This window comes from Hyaloscypha bicolor (genome assembly GCF_002865645.1).
Source record: "Hyaloscypha bicolor E unplaced genomic scaffold K444scaffold_117, whole genome shotgun sequence".
Classification (NCBI taxonomy): Eukaryota; Fungi; Ascomycota; class Leotiomycetes; order Helotiales; family Hyaloscyphaceae; genus Hyaloscypha; species Hyaloscypha bicolor.
The window spans coordinates 1,359,800-1,382,985 of NW_020194619.1; the positions used below are offsets into that span (position 1 = coordinate 1,359,800).

General features: G+C 49.0%; 7 protein-coding genes across 7 annotated transcripts; 3 read left to right on the forward strand and 4 right to left on the reverse strand.

The window, feature by feature from the left end:
- Positions 1 to 352: 352 nt before the first annotated feature.
- K444DRAFT_654206 (MFS general substrate transporter) lies at positions 353 to 2,495 on the reverse strand (the record flags this gene model as incomplete). Its single annotated transcript, XM_024885930.1, has 5 exons — positions 353 to 1,136; positions 1,181 to 1,542; positions 1,588 to 1,740; positions 1,789 to 2,207; positions 2,267 to 2,495. The coding sequence occupies 5 exons, from the start codon at positions 2,493 to 2,495 to the stop codon at positions 539 to 541; spliced, it is 1,761 nt and encodes a 586-aa protein (XP_024734011.1). The 3' UTR covers positions 353 to 538.
- A 1,133-nt stretch (positions 2,496 to 3,628) lies between these two features.
- K444DRAFT_632251 (uncharacterized protein) lies at positions 3,629 to 10,476 on the reverse strand (the record flags this gene model as incomplete). The annotated part of the gene is made up of 7 exons (XM_024883457.1): positions 3,629 to 3,968; positions 4,019 to 5,205; positions 5,256 to 8,697; positions 8,749 to 9,507; positions 9,556 to 9,733; positions 9,784 to 10,179; positions 10,251 to 10,476. The coding sequence occupies 7 exons, from the start codon at positions 10,474 to 10,476 to the stop codon at positions 3,629 to 3,631; spliced, it is 6,528 nt and encodes a 2,175-aa protein (XP_024734012.1).
- A 648-nt stretch (positions 10,477 to 11,124) lies between these two features.
- K444DRAFT_665543 (uncharacterized protein) lies at positions 11,125 to 12,109 on the reverse strand (the record flags this gene model as incomplete). The annotated part of the gene is made up of 1 exon (XM_024887079.1): positions 11,125 to 12,109. The coding sequence occupies one exon, from the start codon at positions 12,107 to 12,109 to the stop codon at positions 11,423 to 11,425; it is 687 nt and encodes a 228-aa protein (XP_024734013.1). The 3' UTR covers positions 11,125 to 11,422.
- Positions 12,110 to 14,227: 2,118 nt separating this feature from the next.
- K444DRAFT_615573 (uncharacterized protein) lies at positions 14,228 to 15,653 on the forward strand. Its single transcript, XM_024880759.1, has 3 exons — positions 14,228 to 14,403; positions 14,528 to 14,771; positions 14,873 to 15,653. Exons 1-3 carry the CDS (start codon positions 14,281 to 14,283, stop codon positions 15,481 to 15,483), a joined length of 978 nt encoding a protein of 325 aa, XP_024734014.1. The 5' UTR covers positions 14,228 to 14,280; the 3' UTR covers positions 15,484 to 15,653.
- A 427-nt stretch (positions 15,654 to 16,080) lies between these two features.
- K444DRAFT_644783 (putative 60S ribosomal protein L44) lies at positions 16,081 to 16,789 on the reverse strand (the record flags this gene model as incomplete). Its single annotated transcript, XM_024885006.1, has 4 exons — positions 16,081 to 16,120; positions 16,186 to 16,370; positions 16,417 to 16,509; positions 16,787 to 16,789. 4 exons carry the CDS (start codon positions 16,787 to 16,789, stop codon positions 16,081 to 16,083), a joined length of 321 nt encoding a protein of 106 aa, XP_024734015.1.
- A 2,011-nt stretch (positions 16,790 to 18,800) lies between these two features.
- Positions 18,801 to 20,426, forward strand: K444DRAFT_665545 (uncharacterized protein; the record flags this gene model as incomplete). Its single annotated transcript, XM_024887080.1, has 5 exons — positions 18,801 to 18,876; positions 18,922 to 18,975; positions 19,005 to 19,214; positions 19,412 to 19,913; positions 19,952 to 20,426. 5 exons carry the CDS (start codon positions 18,801 to 18,803, stop codon positions 20,106 to 20,108), a joined length of 999 nt encoding a protein of 332 aa, XP_024734016.1. The 3' UTR covers positions 20,109 to 20,426.
- A 285-nt stretch (positions 20,427 to 20,711) lies between these two features.
- K444DRAFT_534738 (uncharacterized protein) lies at positions 20,712 to 21,858 on the forward strand (the record flags this gene model as incomplete). Its single annotated transcript, XM_024875235.1, has 3 exons — positions 20,712 to 20,791; positions 20,848 to 21,078; positions 21,138 to 21,858. 3 exons carry the CDS (start codon positions 20,712 to 20,714, stop codon positions 21,856 to 21,858), a joined length of 1,032 nt encoding a protein of 343 aa, XP_024734017.1.
- Positions 21,859 to 23,186: the final 1,328 nt, after the last annotated feature.

Genomic DNA, 23,186 nt, shown 5'->3' on the forward strand with positions numbered 1-23,186 from the left:
TGGAGCTGGAAACATTGTCATTGTTGGACAGGACAGGGGCCCCAAGAGGGGGGAAGGACTAGTGGGGCAGTATAGCTGAAACAAAACAAAACAAAACAAAACAAATGGAGGTACAGGGACTGGAAGCTGTAAGAACCAGGTGTCAAATGATCAACGGGGCAGCAGCAAGAATGGAGGGGGACAAGTATCCAGGAGCTAGGGTTTGTTGTGTTCTGGAGTACAGGGTATCGGATGAACGATATGTTGGCTATTGCGCTTCATAGTACTTCCAAGTTAATGTTACAATCTGCTCCTCTGCATGTTCGTTCAAGTATGCGGAAGAGAGATCCGTAAGGAGGAGGAGCTCGATGAGGCTAAAAGGAGGGCAAGTACGATGAGATGAACTGCCTTTATATTTCTTTGGTCTGCTCAAATTCAGGGGCTGTGCTTTATGCAGCATCCAACGGAACTTTGAACCCAGATCTAGTCTATCTTCCTACATGTAGAGCCGTCGAGGTCTATGTCTATCACCCAAACTCCAGCACTTCCACATTATAAATCATACACCCTGCTCCATGCCTTCTTCCCACTCCTCATCCTCAACGCCTATCATCCTTTCCTCCTCGGTCTCGTTCCCGTTCTCATTCTCTTCGTCCTTGCCAGCCTTCCACCCCGTACCAGCCTGTACAAACACCATAACCAGCGCCAGTCCGCCAGCAGCAACAAACAATTGGTTCAAACTCCCTACATAGCTATCCACCGCAACTCTTTTCTCCACTCCTTCCAAAACCTGTACCAAAGCCGGACTGCCAAGCAGCTTCCTCACCAACTCTTCTCTCCCTTCCAAGCCACCATTTTCTGCAAAGCCCGTCTCAAGTCTTGCTTTCAGGACCCGCACAAACAATCCACCTCCAATAGCTGAGCCAAATGAGCCAGCGAACGCGCGGAACGTGGTGAGGAGAGACGCAGCCATGAAATGGGTAGATGGCGGTGCCAAGTGCAGGGTATGAGCAAGAGTATAGTTCAAGGAAGCCCCGATGCAAAGACCGTTAACAAGCACCGCCAAAAGGTACAGCGGGGTCGGAGTATGCTCGTTGGAAATCTGGGAGAGTAGGAAAAAGGTGCACATGAAGAGGGCGTAGCATATAACGCTTGGTCTGTAATAAATTAGCATTGCAGCTGCAAAGGGTTGGGACCGTACAGCCAAAAGCTCCCTCCTCTCCTGACATGAAACCCGCCGACCACGAGACCTCCTAATGCGAAGCCAAGATTCGTTGGAATGAGGATCGAGCCGGCTTCAGCGGGGCTCCAGCCCCGTATCGAGAGAGCATAGGCAGGGGCGTACATCAGCACCGTCCATCTTGAAGCCATTTGGCCAAGTTGCGCAACGCATGATAGAAGCACACCAGGGTTCTTCAGGACAGTAATGGGGATAATCGGGGTCCTGGCCACGTAGAACTCAATCATAATGAATCCGATAAGGAGGAATATCGACACAGTGATTGGAATGTACTCGATCTTGGGTGAAGAGAGTCCAAAGAGGAAGAGGACCACAGATGCAACCTGTGGACATTAGTTTCTGAAACCAACACTTAAGAGGAAACATACGAGCGTAAAAGCGCCAAGGTAATCAATTCGAGCGAGTTTGGCGCTGATAGTTCCTTCTCCCTCTTCACCTCCGGTAAATGTTGTCGGGATGCTGAAGAAGACTCCCATGCCAGAAATCAGAGAAAGAGGTCCCTGAATCCACATCAAGAATCGCTGCAACCAAATTAATATGTGCTTGGAGAAAATGAAGAAGAAGCTTACCCATCCAGTTATTGGCAGCAAAGCACCAGCAATGACCGCTCCGAACGAGACTCCCATTGTGAACACCGAGTTGACAAGGCCAATATGCAGGCCTCTCCTCTTCTTGGCCGATAACTCCAGAACCAGAATCAAAGAGACCGTCATTATTGAACCTCCTCCGATTCCTTGGACAATTCTCCCCAGCAGGAAGACTTGCATACTCTTGCCTTGAGAGGCAATGACGCCGCCAACTCCAAAGAAGATCGAAGACACCAAGACACAAGATCTCGGAGAGAAGATCTGGGCCAGCCGGCCAGCCAAGATCGTCGTACTTGACATTGCAATCATGTAGGCAGAAGTAAACCAGCTAGCCGCAGCAAAAGCATCCAGATCCTCCGCAATCTTCGACTGAGTGGTCGTGACCAAAGACAAGTTCGAAGCTGCAAGAAAGACCATCAACACAAAACCGCTCGTACAATTCCATGGAAGAGAGACACACCTTGCAAAAACATCAACCCACACAAACTCAACATAATCAGCGAACCTCTCGCTCTCCCCACATGCTGATTAGCCTTGTCCTCATCCTCGCCATCCTCTTCATCCCTCCTCCGCGAATCCGTCAAAGTTGCCGAACTCCCATCATCGCGCTCAATGCTCCTCGACTCATCGATCAACAACGGAGTCTGCTCATTTGACCGTGGACCCGAACTCCCACTCTGGACTGCCATGACGTGTTTTGATGTCGAATCTCGTGACTCTTGACCCCTTTTATCACCTTCTGTAACACCGGATCAAGGATTCATCTTTCCCGTTCAAAAAATAGGTGAAATACCGGTCATTCATAGCTTAAGATGTGACAAAAGGAGTGACGTGGAGAGCGCACCAGGCCATCTCGAATGATTGATAATCCAGATCTCTCGGCAGCAACGGCACTCCGAGCCTGCTGCGGATACGGTGACCGAGTCTCCCCTGAACTGTGCATTCAGCGGTTGGCCAGTGGGCGAAACACCTTGTTTTAGGGCTTACGGAGTGCTTCGCTGGTTTGGATTACCGGCCGCTCATTCGCTGCAGCAAAAGGCTTGCAGGGTTGAAACTGCTGCTGCTGTCCCGTCGGTGTCGAAACTCCGCTGTCTGTCTGTCTGCGAGGCTTCGCCCCAGCTCAATAAACCCAATTCAATCTCTGATCTCCCACTGCTCAGACACCAAAACATGACTCCCTCCAACTTCACAAACAGACCGGACCAGCCCGCCTCTCCTGCCTCCGCACATTCTAGCCCTTCTTTTCCTTCCACAACCTCTACTGCCAGCACCAGAACCAATAACTCCCCCACCTCCTCCAATCCACACGCAACGTCCCTGCCCTCCTTCCAGTTCACAGGTCCCACCACTTCTCTAGCAAGCCCACATCCCAACATCACCAACAACCCATTCTTCCAGTCCACCTCCCTCAGACCACATCTCCTCACCGTCCCAACCTACCTAACTACCTCCAAAACCCTCGCAACACCACCTCACAACACAATTAAAATAAATCACATGACAAAATCACGCAAGCGGCACACGAGAGTTTTCTGGATTTTCTGATTCATTTCTTCATCTCTAATTACAATTTGCCAATCTGATCTCTCAACTCCCCAACTCCGTCTCAAATGCATAATTCCGTCTTCGGTGAGAGTTTCCAAGGCAGAAACAAACTCGTCAACGCCACCATGCTTTCATTCATGTCATGAAAAAGGGGGGAAAGGAAAAAGGAAAAAGGAAGCCTCAGCTTCAGTGATTCTTGCGTGTGAGGACAAGGATGTGACTCTAACAAAAATACAATCTTATTCTCCAACCATGCTCATCTGCCAGGATCGGTCACTCAGTGATGCTTTCGCTTTTCGCCATCGAAGCGCATCAACCTAGCAAAATGAGTGCCAAGTTTAGTCTCCCAGCCTGTTCTAACCTTAAGGTCCTCGCCATCACCTTGAGAAGGATCATCAGCCTTACGGGTGATGGTAACGTTGTTTCTGGCCTCGTAGTAGTCCACGTCAATTGTATTGACAGTGAGGAAGTGGTAGACATGCACTAGCTTCTCTTGTCCCCAACGACGAGCTCGGCCGGTGGCTTGCGTGATCGCAGCGTCGTAGTTCTCTTGAGCATTCTCGCCGGCGGTGTAATACGGTTGCATGAAAATGACATGGTTTGCCATCGTTAAATTGCTATGGTCAAGTCAGCATGCATATAAATAGAAGGGCTGTAAAATTCTTACCTCCCAGAAGCGTTTGCGTCCCCAATGTTCATGATCAGAACCTTCGCAACCTTTCCACCTACAGCGGTCGGAGTGCCATTCTGGAAATGCTGAAGGATCTTTGAAGATGTTTGCTCCTTCCTCAAATCCGAAAACGGGATTTTCGCGGCAACAAGAGCCTCCTCGAGCTTGTTAGTGGACTGAGTCCATTGAGCAAAGATCAATGCTTTCTCATCTTTGACATCAATGATCCATTGGATCTTCTTGATGATTGCGTCAATCTTAGAGCCGTGCTCGGAACACCACTGCGATGAGGATTGAACAAGACTAAATCCATTGAGCTTCTGATAGTCCCGGTTGTAAGCGGAGCAACCAGCGACTGGGCAGTCATTGTCTTCACAGCATTCGAGTCCCAAGAGATGCCCACATTGGCCCATCACCTTGACGTCGGCAGGCTTCAGGCCGGAAGTGCCACAGTGCGCGCAAACGAAGTTGGTGATGCGTTGAAGGGAGAGGATATTGCGGAAAAACCGAAGAGCTCGCTTTTGGTTTATAATTTCCTCAATATCGTTGTTGAGCTTCGTAATCCAAGTCCGCAGCTCGAACTCCATCCGCGTGACGTTATACACGCCGTGAGTTTTGTTCTTGCCTTCCGGATACTCTGGCAAAGGGTTGTCGAACTTCCTAACATCCGTGCCTGGCTCTCGATAGAACTGTCTCCAATGCTCCTTGTGGTAGTTCTTGGCAGCGTCTGCAAGGGATTTTTCGAGACTTTGGCAGACCTGTAAGTCTCCGAGCTTGCGAGACACTACTCGAGATTTGAAGTTATGGAATCTCTTACAGCCGGGCTCTTGTCTATGTAGCCAATAAGTTTTTTTGAGATGCAGCTCAAATTCATCGAGAGCGTCTTGAACTTGATTGCGACGACGAGCCACGATCATGTCACAAAGCTGTTCTGTGTTTTGGGCGCCGAGAAAGGTAAAATGAGAAGCCCTCAAGAAGAGAGCTGGCTTTCCGTCGCCAGATTTCGAAACGACTTGCTGGATCTGGTCATCTCTGTCGCCCTTTGCGGACTTTCCTCGCTTGTAGACGAAATCAGTCGCAGCAAGGAACTGCAAAAGTTCGAGGTAGATTGCTCGTTCAGAAGCCGAAAAGTCGACAAGGCATATAGATGTCTCAACCTTTATTTTTGACATATCGGCAAGGTCCTGTGATTTGTCAGTCTCTGTTACCCAAGGAGAAAAGAAGCTGATCATACCTTCCGGCAGAAGTTATCCAGGAAAATTTGGGCAAATTCGTGTCTACGTTCACGCCACGCAGGTGAGGGGGCCTCTTGAAATATCATGAACAATTCAGCTTCTGTTTGGCTGTTAGCACGTTCCCTTCCAAGGCAGAGAAGTAACCCACTCGTCAAATCGCTGGTCTTCTTAGTGAACAGATCGCTTCTCAGGCCAGTGAAATCATCAACTCCGAGATGAATTCGGAGAAGTTCCGCCAAATTCTTGATATCGCTGTGGCCACCCTTCGCTGGCGTGCCTGTCAACATCCAAAGGTTTCGCGCCTGCAAATTTCTCAAGGTGCTGTTGACCCAACCTGAACGGTAAGTGAGTTCATCGATAATAAGTCGCTTGAAAACGAACATCTCGAGAATGGCGTTAGTCATGGACTTCCAATCTTCATCGGCGAAATGTATCGTGTGGCTGAACTGTTCCGTCTGTTGATCCGGAACATCTCGTTTTCTCTTCTTAGAATCATCCTTCATTGACGAGCGCTTGTCAGAGTTAACATAAGATGCTCCAGTGACATGCTTAGAAGGCACCCTAACGTCCACGGAAGAAGCTTCATCCCTGCTAGACTTCCATTGGTTTTCGAGGTGTACAACGAAATCCTTCGGGTTGTCAAGGGTTCGCAGGAAGTCGATGTTGCTCTGGACTCTGGCAACTGCAGCTTGATACCAAACCTCAAAGGCTCGCTCTCCAGTGCCCGTCTTGGAGGGCTCAACGAGTCCGGCAAGATTTGCCAATATCTTCAGGTAAGGTGGCTTGATGGTATTGCCCCATGCAACAATTATGATATCTGCGTCGATTATGTCTTGAATGGTTAATTTCGAAAACTTGACAGCTTTGCCAGACTCAACAATAATGACCTTCTTCCTGAACTCGGGAGGAAGGAACTTCTCCACTTCACTGCGCCACTGATTGACGAGATGCGAGGGCATAAGGATCAGAGTGGCCTCCGTTGGGATCGCGCCGGGGGTGTTGGGAGGGGTTTTAACGACCTTTCGCTTCTTGGCCTCAGCTGCTCGCTGCTCGGTGATCAAAGCGAGCATCACGACGGTTTTGCCGAATCCCACCTCTTGCGCAAGGATACCTCCATGACGAAGAATCTCTCGAGTGGCGCGTCCTTCGGCGCGGTAACCAATCTCATTGACCGTACTCTCGACAACTTCTTCTTCTGTGAAAGTTGTGCCTTTATTTTCCTTCTCCAGCATCCACGTGAGCACTTTGCGCTGCTCGTCCCGAAGTGTGAACTGGGAGAAAGGTTGCTTGGCCATCTCTACATCGCCATTGTTGAGCAGGATCAAGGGTTTGAAGACGGGCTTCTTCTTTCGGCCGTGATCGGTAACTAACCGGAAAGACATCTTGACATCGCGAGGGCCACCATTGCCGGGGAGTCGAGCCTTTGCTCGGTGCATCAAGGTGGCAGGATTCAGGGAAATTTGGAAGCCAATTTTTCCAGAATCATCGATCCGGAAGAGAACCTTCATGGGCGCTGGCCGAGATTTTTGTTCCTTCTCCCATTGAGAGGCTTGCTCTGGGTGCTCGTATGGGATATACTTTCCCTTTTTCAGGACCCAGAGAAGTGCTGGAACATCTGGAGTGCATAAGTGACATTTACCTTCGGCATTGGACCAGAAATTCCAAGTAGAATTGTGCTCGGAATAACCACCAATCCGAAGTTCCTTTTCCAAGGTCCAAAGGAACTCGCGCCAAAAGGCTGATCCAACCTTTCTGTCAACCAGAATCCAGCGATTCTTCGGGAGGAGACAAGTGGTTTCGTAGTTGATTCTTCCTTCGCAAATGAAGACAGGCAAGTCAGTCTCGCAAGTGAGGTTCTGTCGAGAGACTTTGGCGGGCAATTTGTGATAAATAAATTCGGATCCGGAAAGGGCGAGTTCCCGATCGTGGAGAGTCACAAATCGACCATGGGATATGATGTCAACTTGGTCGATGACGCTGCCAACATAATCTCCAACGAGAATGTTTGTGCCTTCGACACGAATGGTCGAGTCGTCACTCTCGACACACCGAATAATTGGCTGACGCCAGGATGATGGAAACTCGGCAATGGCGTCGACATATTCTCCCCAGTCGAGTCGGTGGAAAGTGGTGGCGAATTTATAGGTGTGATGTGCCGGGTTTCCGGTTTGAAGCTCGTGATCGAAGAAAAAGCCAAGCTGCTTCTTTCCAGGTTCTCTCCTTTGTTGAACATGGAGTGTATTGAAAGCCCGACCACACTGCGGAGAAGCGACGTAAACACCTTCCAATCTCTCGCTAAGATATCTTGTATCAACTGAAGCGGCAAACTCGATCTTGACAAATTGATGGTTATAAGTGTGATTGCCATGTACCAGGCCCGCGGTGTTGAGGTATGTGGGCACCAGAGGTCCGCTTGAAGTTACGGTAGCCACAAAGCTCTTCTTCAGAGGAAGCCAAAACCCCCATGGGCCCTGGATGATGTCCTTGCCCTCTGGGACCATGCGAGCAATTGGGAACCGACGAAGGTACTTCCCAGCCGCACTTCCAAGAGGCAGATCTTTAGCGTTTGCAAACAATTGCCATTCGACTCTTCCACCAGAGATAACCAACTTGAGAATGGCAGTTGGGGAGTCGAAGGTAAGAGTCCACGACTCCGCTCGTCTGATGGCGCGATGGTAAACCGTCGATCTCAATGCAGTATCGATCTTGGAGATCACATCATTCCATGAGCCCTGGTCAAACCCTTCTGGAATGGCTTTGGAAAGTTCGGAGAGGAAAGAGTCGACTGCCTCAGAGTGAAGAGAGCCCAAGTCGATCTCCTTAGGAACGGAGTCTTTGATGAACTCTTCAAATTGAACGGGACTAGTTCGTGCGTTGATGAATTCGGCCTTGAAGGGCTCGTAGTCGTGTTTGGGATTCTTTCCACACTTGCTGCATGCTGTGTGCCCGCAGAGTCGGCATTTCAAGAAGGTCGTAGTTGTTTCAGTCTTGATTCGACCCTCGCAGAAACACAATCTGACTGTTGACTGCGCCGCAGCTTGGGTGGATGCTACAGAGGCGGGAGTGTAATGGCTCGAGTTAGACTCAACCTTATTCAAGCCTTTGTTGCTGTAAGGGCGAAGTTGCTGCTCAACGGGTGCTTCTTGCCGAGATTCCAAATTGAAAATATCTTGGAAAGTTAAGAGAGCAGCAAAAATAACCGTCCCAACAACTGTTGAAGACATCGCATTGCCGCACATATCTGTCAGGAGCTGTTCAGACAATTTTGAGGTTTCGACAAGGTCAGCGTCAATTCCTTGTACAATAGCGGCTTCTGCGGCGGTAATTCGACGACCTTGGGCGGTAGAGAACGCAATGTTCGTAGGTGTCAAACATTGCTGCACGCCGTTTCGTGCGGAATCCTCAACGCGGAACACGTTTTGCGATAATTCAAGCTGTCGACTGCAAGAAAATATCAGTAAATGCGTTTATATGAGGGCAGAGAGACCTTACTTGTACTCCCTATCGTCGAATCCGCGAACCAGATTGCGTCGGTGCGCGACATCGATTGAGTCTGCAACTCGTTCTGTCATGCCGGGCATGGGGCGATGCCAGTCAGGCAACTCCTTCGATCCATCGGACTTCCAATTCGTAATTGGGTGTCGATCACCAAGGCCATGCTCACCGGTGTAATCATAGTGACCGACCTTGCATTTGTTCCATGGAGTGCTCTTCGTATCTGTCTTACGCTCCTGATCGAGCACCTCGAGACGAGGATCGTCGCTAGCAAAGAGCAGTGCCTCCAAAGGGACCGTCGCCGTACGCTCCAGTGCCTCGATTGTGTCTCGGCATTTCTTTTCCAAGGCGGGCCAGCTTGCGCCGTGAGGGAGGCTGTCTCGCCAAATGCCGATCATATAGCCTCGGTTCCGAGTGTGTGGAATGTAGTGATTTTTGGTATCCATCTTGAGGTAGATGGAATCATAACCTGCGCTGTCCAAGTGCCAGGGAATGCTCTTCTGGCCTTTCTTGCCTTTCCAATTTGCAGCCTTCTCATCGGTCCAAGGAGCTTTCATGACATTCTCAAGGATCACGATCTTCGGATGGTACAACTCAAGATATGCCTTGACGGCATAAAAAGTGTCGCCAGACTCACCCTTGTCTTCCAACGCTTTTGGAACATTGTTCAGAGAGGAGAAGTCATCGCAAGCAAAGCCCGCAATGATAATGTCGGTATCAATTGGAATAGGAGCTTTCCCGCCATACATAGTTGTGCTTGAAGATTGTTAGCAGAGAAACTTTTACAGAAAGGGACACACTTACAGGTAATGAGGTTTCGGTACATTATCTTTCTGCAGCAGTGAGATTTCAATGATATCGCGAAAGATAGCGTTGCATGAGAAATTTGCCTCGATATACCCTGCTTTGGCAGGGTGGATCTCAGCGCTTGCTTGATGGTTGAAGACAAATGTACTGTCGGAGCCATATTTCGCCTCGAGCGCTGAATACAATTTAGCCGGCAGACCAGGAAGAACAATAGGGGGAACTTACTCTTTTGGACCAAGCCCATGGCAAGTATGGGTGCCTCAGTGCCGGAGCATAATGTGACCACATTGAGAGGCTTTTTGTTAAATTTACCGCAGAATTTGGAGAGATCTGCGCCAAATTTCGTCTTTAGCTGGTCTGCTAAATCTACAAAAAACTCCGATATCGTCTTCAGAGGTTTGCTGTCGAAATCCAAGGGATTCTCGTACGAGAATTTGTATGGTTGAGGTTCTCGTGCAAATGACCTCGGGTTATGGTCATCGTCAACAGAAGCCTTGGTCTTCCTCGCTCTTGGCTTTGGCTTTGTACCCCGTGCAGGAATATCCAACTGAGCCTCAGCTTCATCGCTGTTGGAGCCAATCTCAAGATCGCCCCCAACAATGTCCTCGTCGTCCGTGTCATCTACTTTGCGGTTAGCACGTGACCTTAAAATATAAAATCGAAAGCAGTCTTGATGATAATAGATGTCTTACCTAGCTTGGCTCTCTTCGCAGGGCGAGCCTCTTCATCCGTGTTCAGCTCGTCATCATCATGGATGGAGGCACCGTCGGCATTATCTGCGAGGTAATCGGACCCGTCGGAGTCGTCATTGATGACCGGTTGTTCTAAATCATCATCGCTGGCGCTGTTGTAGGAGTCCGCAATGTATGTAAATGTGGGTTTACGAGGCCTCGTGGACCGCCTCAGTCCGTCGGACATCTTGACGCGTGCGCTATCTGTGTGCGAACGAGTTAGCCTGTTGCAATTAACATGTTTCGAAAAATTTGTGGTGCTCGTGCGTGCAGGGAAATTGACTTGAAGTCGGAAGTGACGGAGTAAGAGACCCCGGAGTGAAAAGATGGGTCTCGAGGATGAGTGCTTGAGAATGATGATCATGGGGGAGAGAATAGGAAACAAGTAATCTGAGACTCGAAGACATGCGACAGAGCCGCTGCGAAGAGAACCCTGGTCGATGTTGACGGGCGCTGGATGGCGACCCAAGCAACTAGTGACCTCGACGAGATCGGGCCAGGAGCAAGGGAAGACGATGGGGACAGGGAACAAGTAACCTGTGGTGTAGAGACAATGCGATAGCAATGGCCTGAAAGGGCGAATTGATCACAAGGTCTTGGAATGTGGTGGTGTTGACGACGGCGGGCGGCAGGGGGTGAGCGGACGCCACGCAAAGGGGAACTTACGGACTTGATCTACAAGCTTTCCACCTGCTTGAGGTTTCTGGTACGAATTGTAAGATAGAAGTGCCTCCTGCAACTGCAAAGAAGCAGAATGCAGGTCGTTGTGTTGTTGCAACAGTGTGTGCTCTCGCTGTGGTTGCAAAAGGGAAAAAAAAAGGTTTGTGCGAGATTGGAAATTCCTATATGTCGGCAGACCACCGTTGAGGGCCACTTGCAAGCGAGCAAGCACTGACTAACGCGACTCCAAGCTAAGGAGAAAGGATACACCGACGCCGTCGGCGAGCTCGTCCTTAGATTAAGACAGTTGAAGATTTATCTCTCAAACCCTATCATGAGGCTTCACTTAAGGACACCAGGGATAACTTCATAGAGGAGTAACCCTACCATCTAGGAAGAGCACACCCCTCCATCAAAGCACCAACGACAATTGCTAATCAGAACTAGGCACTGGCTGCAGCTTGCAGACCACATCAGACAACGACCAGGAAATCGAACCCACCTCCACCATGCCATAGACGACTCTCTGTCCGATCCCTCGACGTCGATACCCCCTTCGAGGGTTGATCCTTCCTTCCAGCAATGGCATTCTCCTCCGAGACGGATAAAACGTGAAGAGTCGGTCCTTTGTCCACCCTCTCTTTGTTCGTGTTGCTCTTTTGCAAAACAACAGCTACTTTAGCACCAGCCCGACCTTTCCAAATAGACGATCTGGGATCAGACAGAACATCTTTCCATACCGCAAGAGAAGCCCCATAAGCAGGCATGGAGGCCGAAGGCGGCTCTTGACTACCATTGTCGTCCTCGTCAGACCATATTTGCACACATTCTGAAGCTACGGACGGGTTATCCGAGGCGTTGGACACGTCAAACAAAGAAACATTGCGAGTCAGTGGATACACTTCCTTTGTACAGTTCCCAATCATTCGAATTGAGGTGGCCACATCAGGAAGAGTGGCTGTTTCATCCCAACTTGACTCCTCATCAGAGTCCGCAAGCTCCATAACCTGGTTCCTAACCGAGGTATCGGTACAGGATGCCCCAGGGTCGGTAGTTGATCCGGAGCTGGATCTATCTTCGATAGTTGTAGGTGGTGTGGCACTGGCCTGTGGGTGCTGGGCCGCAAAGAAGCGGGAACTAAGATCGATTCCCAAATGCATGGCGAATCCTTCCTGCCGGGACGGAATAAAGTCAGGATAGTAAGGTCGACATGTTTCCTTTATCGAGTTTATGCACTGGGAATGTCAATATCCTGTACAGTAATTGCCAATGTTAGTATGACTACCAAACGAGTTGTTGGGTCTGGGAAAGTGGCAGCGAGGTCAAGTGCCGGAGTAACCTATGCCTATTCCAAAGCAAGTATCGGTCCTAGGTCATGTTGACATTCTCCAAGTAGCAGAGAGCAAGTCGGATAAGCATTGAAGGCTTGACTGAAGTCAGTTGAGAGTGCTGAAGTGTATGTTTTTGGCCACGTGATGTACGGTTGCCCCAATGCAGTTGACGGGGAGAAACCGTAAGCTCTTATAGATTGCGAAACGAGCATGAAAGAAAGTCAGTACCTATCGTACAGTAAGAGAATAAAGCGTTAGCAATGAAGATCAGAGCTTGAGAAAAGGAGGTTCAAGCGAAACCATGAGAAAGCCGTGAAAGAGCACTTACCAAGTCCAAACGTCTGAGGCACTTCACCAAGAAAGAAGCCTTTTATAGGCCAGAAAAAAGTTGCAAATTATCCTATTCATGAAGTAATTTTTATGGGGACCGTGATCCCAACGAGAGGTCAAAGGGACCGTTTGCGATCTCAAGAGCCTTTGTGACTTGGGGTCGAGTGGCCAAAGGCAAATGCCGAATAGTTGTTGGATGCAAAACGAGTGTGACAGACGTCAAACAAGACTCCGGTCATTGGTAACCGATTTCTTTCCACAAGCTATGCGAGTAAGAATACACATAGAGTAAGCAGCATCATCTTGTATGCGTGCTTTTCACAACTAGAAATAGTTAGATGTTTGAAGGCAAAAAGTCGACCACAGCAAAGTATCGCTGCCAATGAAGGATGGAACTTACTTGCGTTGAGAAAAGCAAAGAGCGTGGTAACCTAGAGTTTACTACCCAGGGATTGCCTTAATGATGGACAACCCACATGCCACTGCGGCCCGGGTCTACACTGCAAGCAGTCAGGACTCGGACTTTGCAAGGCGAGAACAGAATCGGGGACATGTTTTGAAGATGAAGAAAGACTTTTTGAAGCTCTTACCAAAGGAGAAGGTCGTCCGTAGACGGATGCAATATAGAGTATACGTTGGTCGAGATGTCGTGCTAGTGTCGTCAAGTACGCTGGAAGACGGGAGTCATAAGCGCAAAGCAGATCGCAGAATCTAAGACGTTAGCATCGCCGTGGGAGTATCACTCTTGTTGAGTCTTGTTGGTGAACGGTGGATGATAGTGTTTGCTGAGGGAAGGTGGTTGTTAGGTTGAAGATGGGTGAAGAGGAGGGGACCTACCGAGGTACCAAAAAGCGAGATCAGCTTTCCAAGAACCTCTCGAGCTCTTGAACTGGCTCAAGGTCGCTATCAAGTGGATGTTGGCTCTTAAAGGAGGCTGACCTGGAGGCTTCAAAGGAGTGACTAAGTGAGTTGCGAGGAGCAGAGTTGTCGAGGCAGGACAGATCGTAGTTGATCCTTCTCCTTTTGGGACGCGAAGAACTTGAATCTGGGAAGACGCGAACCCTTGCAAAGAGGTTAAAAGAAAGTTTGCACGTTCCTGATTGTGGGAGGACGATTATTGGACCAGGTCCGAATGGCCTTACCGTATTACGATTAGCGGCCTTGTCTGGTCCACAACCATGAAAATGTGGAAAGAGACCAGAATCTGCCAGAAAAGAGACTCCCAGAGCCCAGAAGGTTGAAGAGGAGTTCAATAAAGACTCTACTGCAAGGTGTGTCTATGGCGGAGATATTGGGAGATGGTTGAAGCAAGTAAGGGGTTGTTGGAGGCTCGCTCCACGGTCGCACCTTCCCTTGCACCTACCTTTGAAGGCAGGGGTCTTTGTATGTTGCCTTCCGAATCAAGAGCTGTGAATAATCCATCTGAATTGCGATGAATGATAGAGATACCATCTATCTCCAAGTGGCGATGCTGTGGCATGAAGTTGTTGTGGAGCAGGTTGATGTTCTGGTCAACGGATGCCGATGACGAAGAGTTGTTTTCACAACGCCGACCCCCGTGATTTAAATTAATCGATAAGCCACAGGCCACCCAATTCAAACTTGCCAAATAAGGTACATTTCTTCCTTCAACAAAAGACTCTAAAGCTCCCTGCAATTGACCCTGCAAGATGGCCCCACCGTTACCTGAATTGGCAGACTCTCGAAACAAATTCGAGGACCTCTCAGGGGTCAACAGCTCTGCTTATGCAAATCCCTACGATGCCTTGATCGAGGCCTGCGAAGGCAATCCGGTAGGGGAACCCCTTTCCCAGAAGCCTTCGAAGTTTCTTAGGCTGCCGTTTCTTAACATTTTACATATCTACTCGTACAGATCTCATGCTGTGCTCCTCTACCTATCGAAGCTAACCCCTCCAGGCTCAACTCCAAGCCCGCTATTCCACCCATCGCAGGACTCGCAATGCTCAACAGAAGGCCAAGCTCCTGTCTCCAGAATTCTCGGGCCTTATCATAGACCCTATCCTCGAAAGACTGATGGACCCGTCAATTGAACCTGGCTTCAAGGATTTCAGGCACTGCCTTGTATTCTGGGCCCGTCCTCCTCCTCACATCTGTTCGCTGGTTAACAAGATCCAACAAGAACTGTTGACTTTAGCTCCGAGTACGTCGAAACGTCTTTCTTCTACAAGTGGACCGGTCAGGTCCTCGAACTTTCCACCTTCCATCAAGATCACTCCGGATCCCGTGATTAACGTCTCCTAGAGCTGTGGCTGATGCCTCTCCCAAATCTCCATCTTACAACCCTCGAAATCACCCACTCTCTCACACATCCAGAAATTGACGCCATCGTCTCCAATCTCGGGAAGCCTGCTGCGGAGACCATGACAGACTACACCTACTCCCACAAAGCCCGCCTCATCAAGCCCATGATCTCCTACGATGGCGCTGCCCTTGCTCTCTCCTTCGTACCTGCTGCTGGAGAGCTTTTACCTCCCAAGGGAACCAGCAACGCTGAGGAAAGAAGCCAAGAGGACGACGACTTCACGTACCACCATCTGCGTCGTGATCTCTTTAACATTGCCCGCAAAACTGGTGTCTCCGTTGACTCTCGCTATGTTGTACCCAGTTCTCACATCACCGTTGGACGTTTCCTCACTCAGGATGATCATGATACGCCTGAGAAGATAGTCACCTGGATTAAAAAGATTGAGGAGCTCAATGCTTGGCTAGAGGAAGAGTACTGGCCAAAGGAGGGCGGGAAGAGGAGAGAAGATGGTCAGTGGATAGTTGGACAGGAGAGGGGTTTGGACTTTAGAAAGGGCACGCTCTGGTACGGTGGAGGAAACACCGTGAGGATTGGAAAAGGATTTTGAGATTTATCCTACCATAGAAAACGACTCAGTAGATGCGTTGATTTGCGGTATCACAAAGCTGCAGAAAAAGGAGGGAGAGCCCGGTTGCTAGAGCACGTCTTCTTATACGTAGATTCCATAGACAAAAATATTTATGATTAGAATGTAGAGAATACCTCATAGCACCGAGTGGGAGATACCTGCATCAAGTAACATCGTGCCAGACAAATTGACAGAATTGGCGAATGTCCTGAGAGATGTGGATTGTTAGGGATCATCCTCCAACGACACAGGGGCTCGCTTCGTGACAGTTCAGAGTGCTGGAGTGAAGAGTAGAAACAGTGAAGCCTTCATCGTGGAGAAAGTGTACCAACCTCCCGCAGCAGGTGGGCTGTGCAAGAATCGCTCCAAGTCTTGGATCACTTTCAACCTCACATCAGCGATTCGAGGAGTTGGTATCAGCAAATTTTGCTATGCTTCTTCGGCGGTGCAGAATAAGATACAAGGACCCAACCTTCTCAGCTGTGCCTTGTTCCATCCATCTCAGCCATTGTGTCCACGCAAAATCCACCATCCCATGCCCACATTAACAAAGTCATCAAGCCCTGAGCTGAGCATCTAGAATACCAACGCAGCACCCTTGGTCTTCTTGTCACCACTGCAAAATCGTTAGCCTCTCCGTCTTCTCCATCCACAATGCCAGATTCTTGAAGGGTGACATACCCAAGTTCGAAATGCTTGCATCGCTTCAACGCCAGTTGTGCCTTCGTCTTGCAGGTTGTGCACTCCAATCTTAACACGACCTTCTTCGTAGTCTTCGCCTTCTTGTGGAACACGGGCTTCGTTTGACCACCATAACCGGATTGTTTGCGATCATAACGACGCTTTCCTTGCGCGAACAGCGACGCCTGTTCTTGTTAGATGCAGATCGCTCAAGAGGGCTGTTCGCTGTACCTTTCCGGCCTTATATTGGGTCACCTTGTGCTGTGTGTGCTTTCTGCAGTCCTTGCCCTTACAGTAGGTGCGTCTTGTCTTCGGGACGTTGACCTGGGGGATTTCTCGTTAGCCTCAATTCTCCGCTGCTGCTTCCGTATCCTCTTCCTCCATCATGCCCCTGTGACCCAAATTTGCATATCTCCGGAGGCACTAGTCTTCCACTTCTCAACATCTACGATTCTGCATCCAAGGAGAGTCTGCGGAGTCTTTCCGGGTCGGTCGATCGAGTTGTGTCGCAATCGCAGAGCCGGCCTCCCCTGGCTTTCTACCGCTCCGGCTTCATCTCCTCCGTTTCCAATGACTGCAATAAACAGATTGATATACATACCATCGTGACTGATTTCGCGGTGGTCGGTGGAGAGTTGAAATGTTCGTTGTCGATGATCTGAATTTCTCGCGATTTTCGTGGTGCGTTGAAATGAACTTAGCGAGAACGGATCCACTTCGACATCACGTGATATATTTCGTCACAGATCTAATGTTTGCGAACCTTTAATTTTGACGATGTTCGTGAGTCTCTAGGCTATGGTAGAAGTACGGAATGTATGGGAGATTTTTAGCCAGAAGTGGACTTCTGTTTCGGAACCATGTCCAAAAATGGCCAACCTCTCACGAATATTTCCCTTTCGAGAAGAGAACTTAGCCGTGGCACAGCATCCAAACCTCTCTTCATTGCCAGAAATAGAAGCGAGTATTTCCATCATCAAATTTTGGTATGACTGCTTTAAGCTTATTTGTTTCTTCAAATTCGGGCCCCCGGGTCCTGAAGCTGCATTCTACTTCCATTCCCTTTGACTTCTCTCTCATCCGGGGCCGGCCACCTAATTTTAACCTCCCAAGAATCATCTTTCACTCGAGCTCCCACCAATGCTTCAGCTGCCTAACCAAAACAAGGGAGTTACCTAAATTCGAAGGATCGAGTGCTTACATCATGATTTCGTGATCACAGCAAGCGCCAAGATGTATTCGCAAGCGCGAGTTGCCACCTTAAGCCGGCAAAGACACCTGATTGAAACGGCTTTCTTTTACTTTGGAATTCCTTCTTTGTTCCATATCTGATTGGTCTCGAAGTGGGTGAAGTGATAATCCTCATGGATTGTGGCTTGGAAAGACCTATGAAGTGCTTGGCTGCAAGTCCGAGCCACCACCAAAGAAGTTCGGTCACACAATTTTCACGTGTTTGATATATCCAACCGCTGGATGTAGACAGGTTTGCCAGTCTTGGGATATCCAATTCGACCCCCGATGTTAACGTTCAGCTACTCGTTACTCGGGAGCTAAGGGTGATACTTTTGCCTTTGATCTACCTTCATCGATTCCGTCACTACCATGGACAACATCTCGATGTGCCGACATCTTGCATGAACACCCTCATTCTACGCTTGCAATTTGTACCTTCTCAATCGCTGTTGTTTTAATTTCGTTGCTCCCCTTTCTTTACAGGTACTGAAACAAAATCTTCTCCTTGAGCTTCTGCCTCATCACGCCTTCTCTTGTTGTCGCGCTTTGAAGATACCCATTCATGTCACAATGGCTTCTACCATTGCAATTGCGTTGATCGCGGTTATTTCTTACTGGTATTGCTCAATTATATCAGGACTTCTCAAAACATTGCAGCAGCGAGGAAGGCTAGGCTTCCATATGTAGTTACTCGTGAGTACAAGCCCTCCTTCAGTTCAACACCATACTCACTTGATTGCAGCCGTCAGCATTTAGAATATATGGTGGCTTGCCACCCATAGATTGTGGGTTCCGTTTCTCAATAAGCTTCCTGAAAAGTGGACAGAGCAATGGCTTCCGTACAATACGGTTATAGCTAAGGGTATTATCACAGATATAGCGTACCTGATTGGTCTGGCAGCTTCCGTTTGATTCATTCGCGAGGAAAGGAGATATACTCTTACTAGTGTCCCATGGGTGCATCCATATCTATGTGGCAAATGCAGAAATCATACATCAAGTCACCGCCAAACGAGAAGCCTTTCCCAAACCCCTCGAAACCTACCGTATTCTCGACATCTTCGGGCGAAACGTGACGACAATAGAAAGAGGCGAATGGAAACAGCATAGAAAGGTTTCATCCCCAAACTTCAATCAGAAGAACAATGCACTGGTATTCGCAGAGGCATGCAGGCAGGCTCAAAGGACGCTAAGTAAATGGATGACAGATCAACAAATCCCACAATTGAAGAGGTTCCAAAGAACATCATGCGGTTGACATTACATATCATCAGCAGAGTCGGATTCGGAGTTTGTTTGCTTTGGCCTGGTGAGAATCCAGACGAGAAGGAAAACGCCAAAGATGCGGTATTTAGCAGCAATGAGTCACCTGAGGACACCCAATGAGTTTTGAGACATCTCTCGATACTCTTTTGTCAAACCTGGTCTGGACGATATTGACCCCTCCGTGGTTAATTAGTAAGTCTTATTCGATAATTAGAAAGCAGGAACTGATTCTGGCAGAGCACCTCCCGTTCGAAGGCGCCCGCAAAGCACATGAGCCTTTTGTCAACTGGGGTCAGTACATGAATGAACTCTTTGCTCAGAAAGTGGAAGAAGCACATCGAGGCTACCATGGCGATGGAATAGATACCATGCGTTCGTTGGTTCGAAGCCTATGGCGAGAAGCGGGGAGCGAGGAAGTCATCTCCGGGCTAGGTCAAGAAAGGAGAACTCAAAATTCCACCTCTGTCTGACTCAGATCCCAGGCAATGCCTTCGTCATGGTCGTAGCCGGCCATGAAACCTTAGCGAACAGTAAGCCTTATTTCAATAATATTTCGCTGTTTTCTTCTATGAGAACTCGGAGCCTAGGAGCTTTACCGTAGCCGGCATGCGCACTTGCCATGGGAGCTGGGCTCCTTATCCCTGAGCTCTCTCAAAAGGAAAATCCCAATACTAATCTGATGGCAGCCATCCATTTTTCCTTGATAGAACAATGAAATGAACCCAAGATTACAGGCCAACTGCCTACTACACCTATAACAGCTGGACGGCCAAGGGAAACATCAGCGCCTTGCTCAGTGGAATTGTTGGTGCTGTTCTCAATGAGCAGCTGCGAAGCATGCCCCCAGTGGTTGCCATTCCAAAGCAAGTCTCAAAACACCAAGACCAAATTATCGTCGTTGACGGGAAACGGTCCACACTTCCAGCCGGGGCTCACATGTCCCTAAATGTAGTCGGCATCCACAGTAATCTCAATACTGGCCAACGCAGCGCTCGAAAGTTGCAGATGATGCACATGACCTTAATGATTTCAGGCCAGAAAGATAGCTGGTTAAGAGTGCACCAGATGGAACACAGCTTGTTGACAGTGCAACAGAATCAGAGGACAGCAAAGATTTCGGAGGGTCCACTGGAGAGGACCCTTCTGTGCAACTCTTCCGTCCTACGACATGATCCTATATCCCCTTCTCTTATTGTCCGAGATCTTTCTTGGGAAGGAGATTGGCTCAAGTGAAAGTGGTTGCAGTCCTTGCTGTGATCTTCCAAAGTATTTTATCGAACTCGCAGTGGATGAATGGGGCCACAGACGAAGAGGTCCCCAAGATGTCTGATGAGGAGCGAACGAAGTTGTACAAGCTGGCCCAGGACAAGGCGAGAAGCACGATTAGAAGTGCAACTCAGATCACGCTGGAGCTACACGATTAACATGGATTCATACTAGCCCGGGCAGTCCTGAAGGGAGAGGAGAGGTTTGTCAACTTTGTAGAATAGACATCGAGCAACCAGAGCTTGGACACATTGTAGATTAGATATCGGGAGTCTTTCCCCAGCTTAGGTGGCGTTTTACGCGCTGATAATGGGTTGGCAGTGATGCTCGCGTGGGTGACGTGCCATGAAGGTTCGACTGTACGGCCTGATGAACCTCCACAATAGAGAGCAGATGCAATAGCCAATTCTCACCAAATATTCCATTGATCAATGAACAAATGTAGCTGGTGCTCACCGAAAATCCTTTCTCTTCTGCGGAACTCTCACCGCTGAGGGTCGCCGCTTCCAGTGTGAAAATCAGGTGGCGGGAAGACGAGGACGGCTCCTTGGGCGCTAAATCCCCGATACGGTGCACAGGAGCGACCAGAACAACCGCCAATCCAGCCTCTTTATTTACGTTTCCCCGCTGCGCTGACCTACAACAACAAACTTCGAGCCTTCAACCCCAACACATCACATTCCCCATCCTTGCCTCAATCCAAACCAAACCACATTTATCGCGATCGCGTAGTTTTGTCTTGCATAATCGCATTCTTCAAAATGTCCGGAGCATCGAGCTGGTTGCAGAAAATGAGAAAGGGGGAGCTAGTAGAGCTGTGCGATTCCGTGGGCTACAAAGAGTATAAGACACCCGTGCATCTCGCATTTATTCAGCAGATAGGCTGACATTACTTAGCTACGAAGGGCAGAAGAAAACCGATATCGAAGCCGGCCTGGATGAGTATCTCACCAAGAACGCCGCCCAACACTCCAGCGACCCGCGACTTGCCCAATTCTACAAGACGAGAGGTCGTGGTGACAGCTCTCCAGTGAAGAGGGAATCTGCATCTGCTCTATCAGATGCCGAAACCAAGGTCAAGCAAGTCAAGCGCAGAGTTACAAAGGCTGCAGAGGAGTTTCTTCCAACGTAAGTAACGCGCCGAGGCTGCGCGTCAGCCCCATCATAACAATGCTGATTTCTTCCAGCGATGATTCAGAAATCGAGCCGGCAACTACACGCGCGCGTACCGCTCTGACCCGAACCCCTCGCGCATCTGCGCTTGCTTTCGCATCCAGTGTTCCGTTACCTCCGTCGCCAGCTGTTGTTGCCGACGCGATTGATCGTCGCACACAAGCTTTGCGCACGAGAGTTTCAAAGGCCTATAAGCAATCAGGACTCACCGAGACCGCAGAAGCTACGCGTGAAACACTATCAACGGTTGTGGCTGTCCAAGTGCTCATCTTTACCTTTGAACTCTATAACTTGCGAAAGGAGCTCCTTGCCGACCGATACGCGTTCACGATCCCATCGATCGCGCTCCTCGGCACAGGTCCATACGATGTCGAAATCCCAGATCTCTTCCTGCTCTTGACAAGCTCATTCTGGGGCCCCGCTACGTTGTGGGCTTTCACCAGCTTCATCGTCCCGCTCGTCTCCGCATACTTCTTCAACTTGACCGCCAAGCCCTCAAGGACTCGAAGCCACAGCACGCATTTCACCTATGCCTTTGATCCCTTGACATTCAGCATCGTGAAGGCGCTACTGACATTCGTCGTCTACGGACAGGATGTCACGTTCGGCGGATTAGTAGATCTCGAGTATGTTGCCAGGATCAACTCGGCTCTCTATGGCGGCTGGCAAGGTGTTCTTGTTGGAACTGGCATTGGCTCTCTGGTCACATTGTACGAGGCTGTTTTGAAGAAATAGAGGAACCTTCACGGGTAAGTCACGTTCTGCGAGTGCGAACGTGGCTTGGAGAGTACTTGGGCTTGGATTGTACAGGGGATGGGAAAATATGGATTGTGTTTTTTTGGTTATGGCCTTGTTTATTGCTGTGCAACTTCACCTGGTGGACGGGGACGGGATAGCAGGATTTATCTGGACCACCAGGATATGAGAGGAGAAGAGGAGGCTTCATTCAAACCATTCGCTTTCTCTCGCAGTCGTTTCTTGTGCGCTGGCACGATGGTCCTCGGGAGAGGTCATGGGAAGGCGTTGAGGCGTGCTTGGGATAACCTATTTTTGCTATTACACTTTTTGGTTTTGTCTTTCCTCTTATGTGTACATGACGGGGTGATAGGGAGGGCTTTCTACTTATTCAAGTTTGGGATATGAAATGCATGCTATTCATGAACTAATAATTTGGATTCAGATTCGTGACTCGTGTGACTTGATCGGGATTATGTTAATCCACTTTCCTGTTATTTTATCCCGGTTAGCGCCGGGGTACACGTTATCCAAAATGAGGAGAGTCAGTTGCACAATCACAGTCTATTTCATCGAAGCTGGCATCGAGGAAACCTGTTAAGAATGAAGTGTCAAAATAAACATTCCAAATCATGATATTATATGTCTCCTATCATAACAACAACAACCATTAGCTTTAAGTTTCACGGCATATATGCCAATATGGATGAGGCAGTACGCCTACCAGTGTTGCTCGTAGCAATGGCAAGTCTCAGCAAGGCCAAGCAGCAATAACATTGGGAGCATATTAAGGAGGTTCCCAGCTCAACACAGGTCAAAGAAGGATGGCCAAAAGACACGATGGGATTCTGCTTTGAGTCTTCAGAGGATAACATTTCTTCCAAGGCAAACTAAATCCTACTGCGAGCCCTGTTGGGTCTCTGTGAGCTTCGGGTTGAAGATTCGACCCTTAGCCTAATTCCTAATATTGACATAGAATCGTGGGATGAAGGTCTTCTTCCTCAGGCTGTCATCTTTGTCGAGTCTGAGACCTTTTCATGCAGCCATGAATTCTCTGACAGCCAAGCTCGAAGTTCGAATCTCTCCAAATCTCTTCCTGAGAGACGGCCGCTACCGTTTTGGCTGAACCTGGTTCAAAATAGATTTGGCTTATGCCATCTAGCGTCCCATCTTTGTACTCGATGAAGTCTGAGAGATTGAGGAGCAAACCCATATGCAAACCAACGAGATCGATACACAGCTCCTTACAATGCTCAATGCGGTCAATGAGCTTTCCGGTCTCGTATCGGCACTACCTTCAGCTGTCAAGCTAAGAAGTGCATAGGGTC

Coding starts and splice junctions, on each gene's coding strand:
- K444DRAFT_615573 (XM_024880759.1), top strand. CDS start 14,281: ATGGCCCCACCGTTACCTGAATTGGCAGACTCTCGAAACAAATTCGAG. Junction 14,404..14,527: donor AGGCCTGCGAAGGCAATCCG/GTAGGGGAACCC, acceptor TAACCCCTCCAG/GCTCAACTCCAAGCCCGCTA. Junction 14,772..14,872: donor ACTGTTGACTTTAGCTCCGA/GTACGTCGAAAC, acceptor AACGTCTCCTAG/AGCTGTGGCTGATGCCTCTC.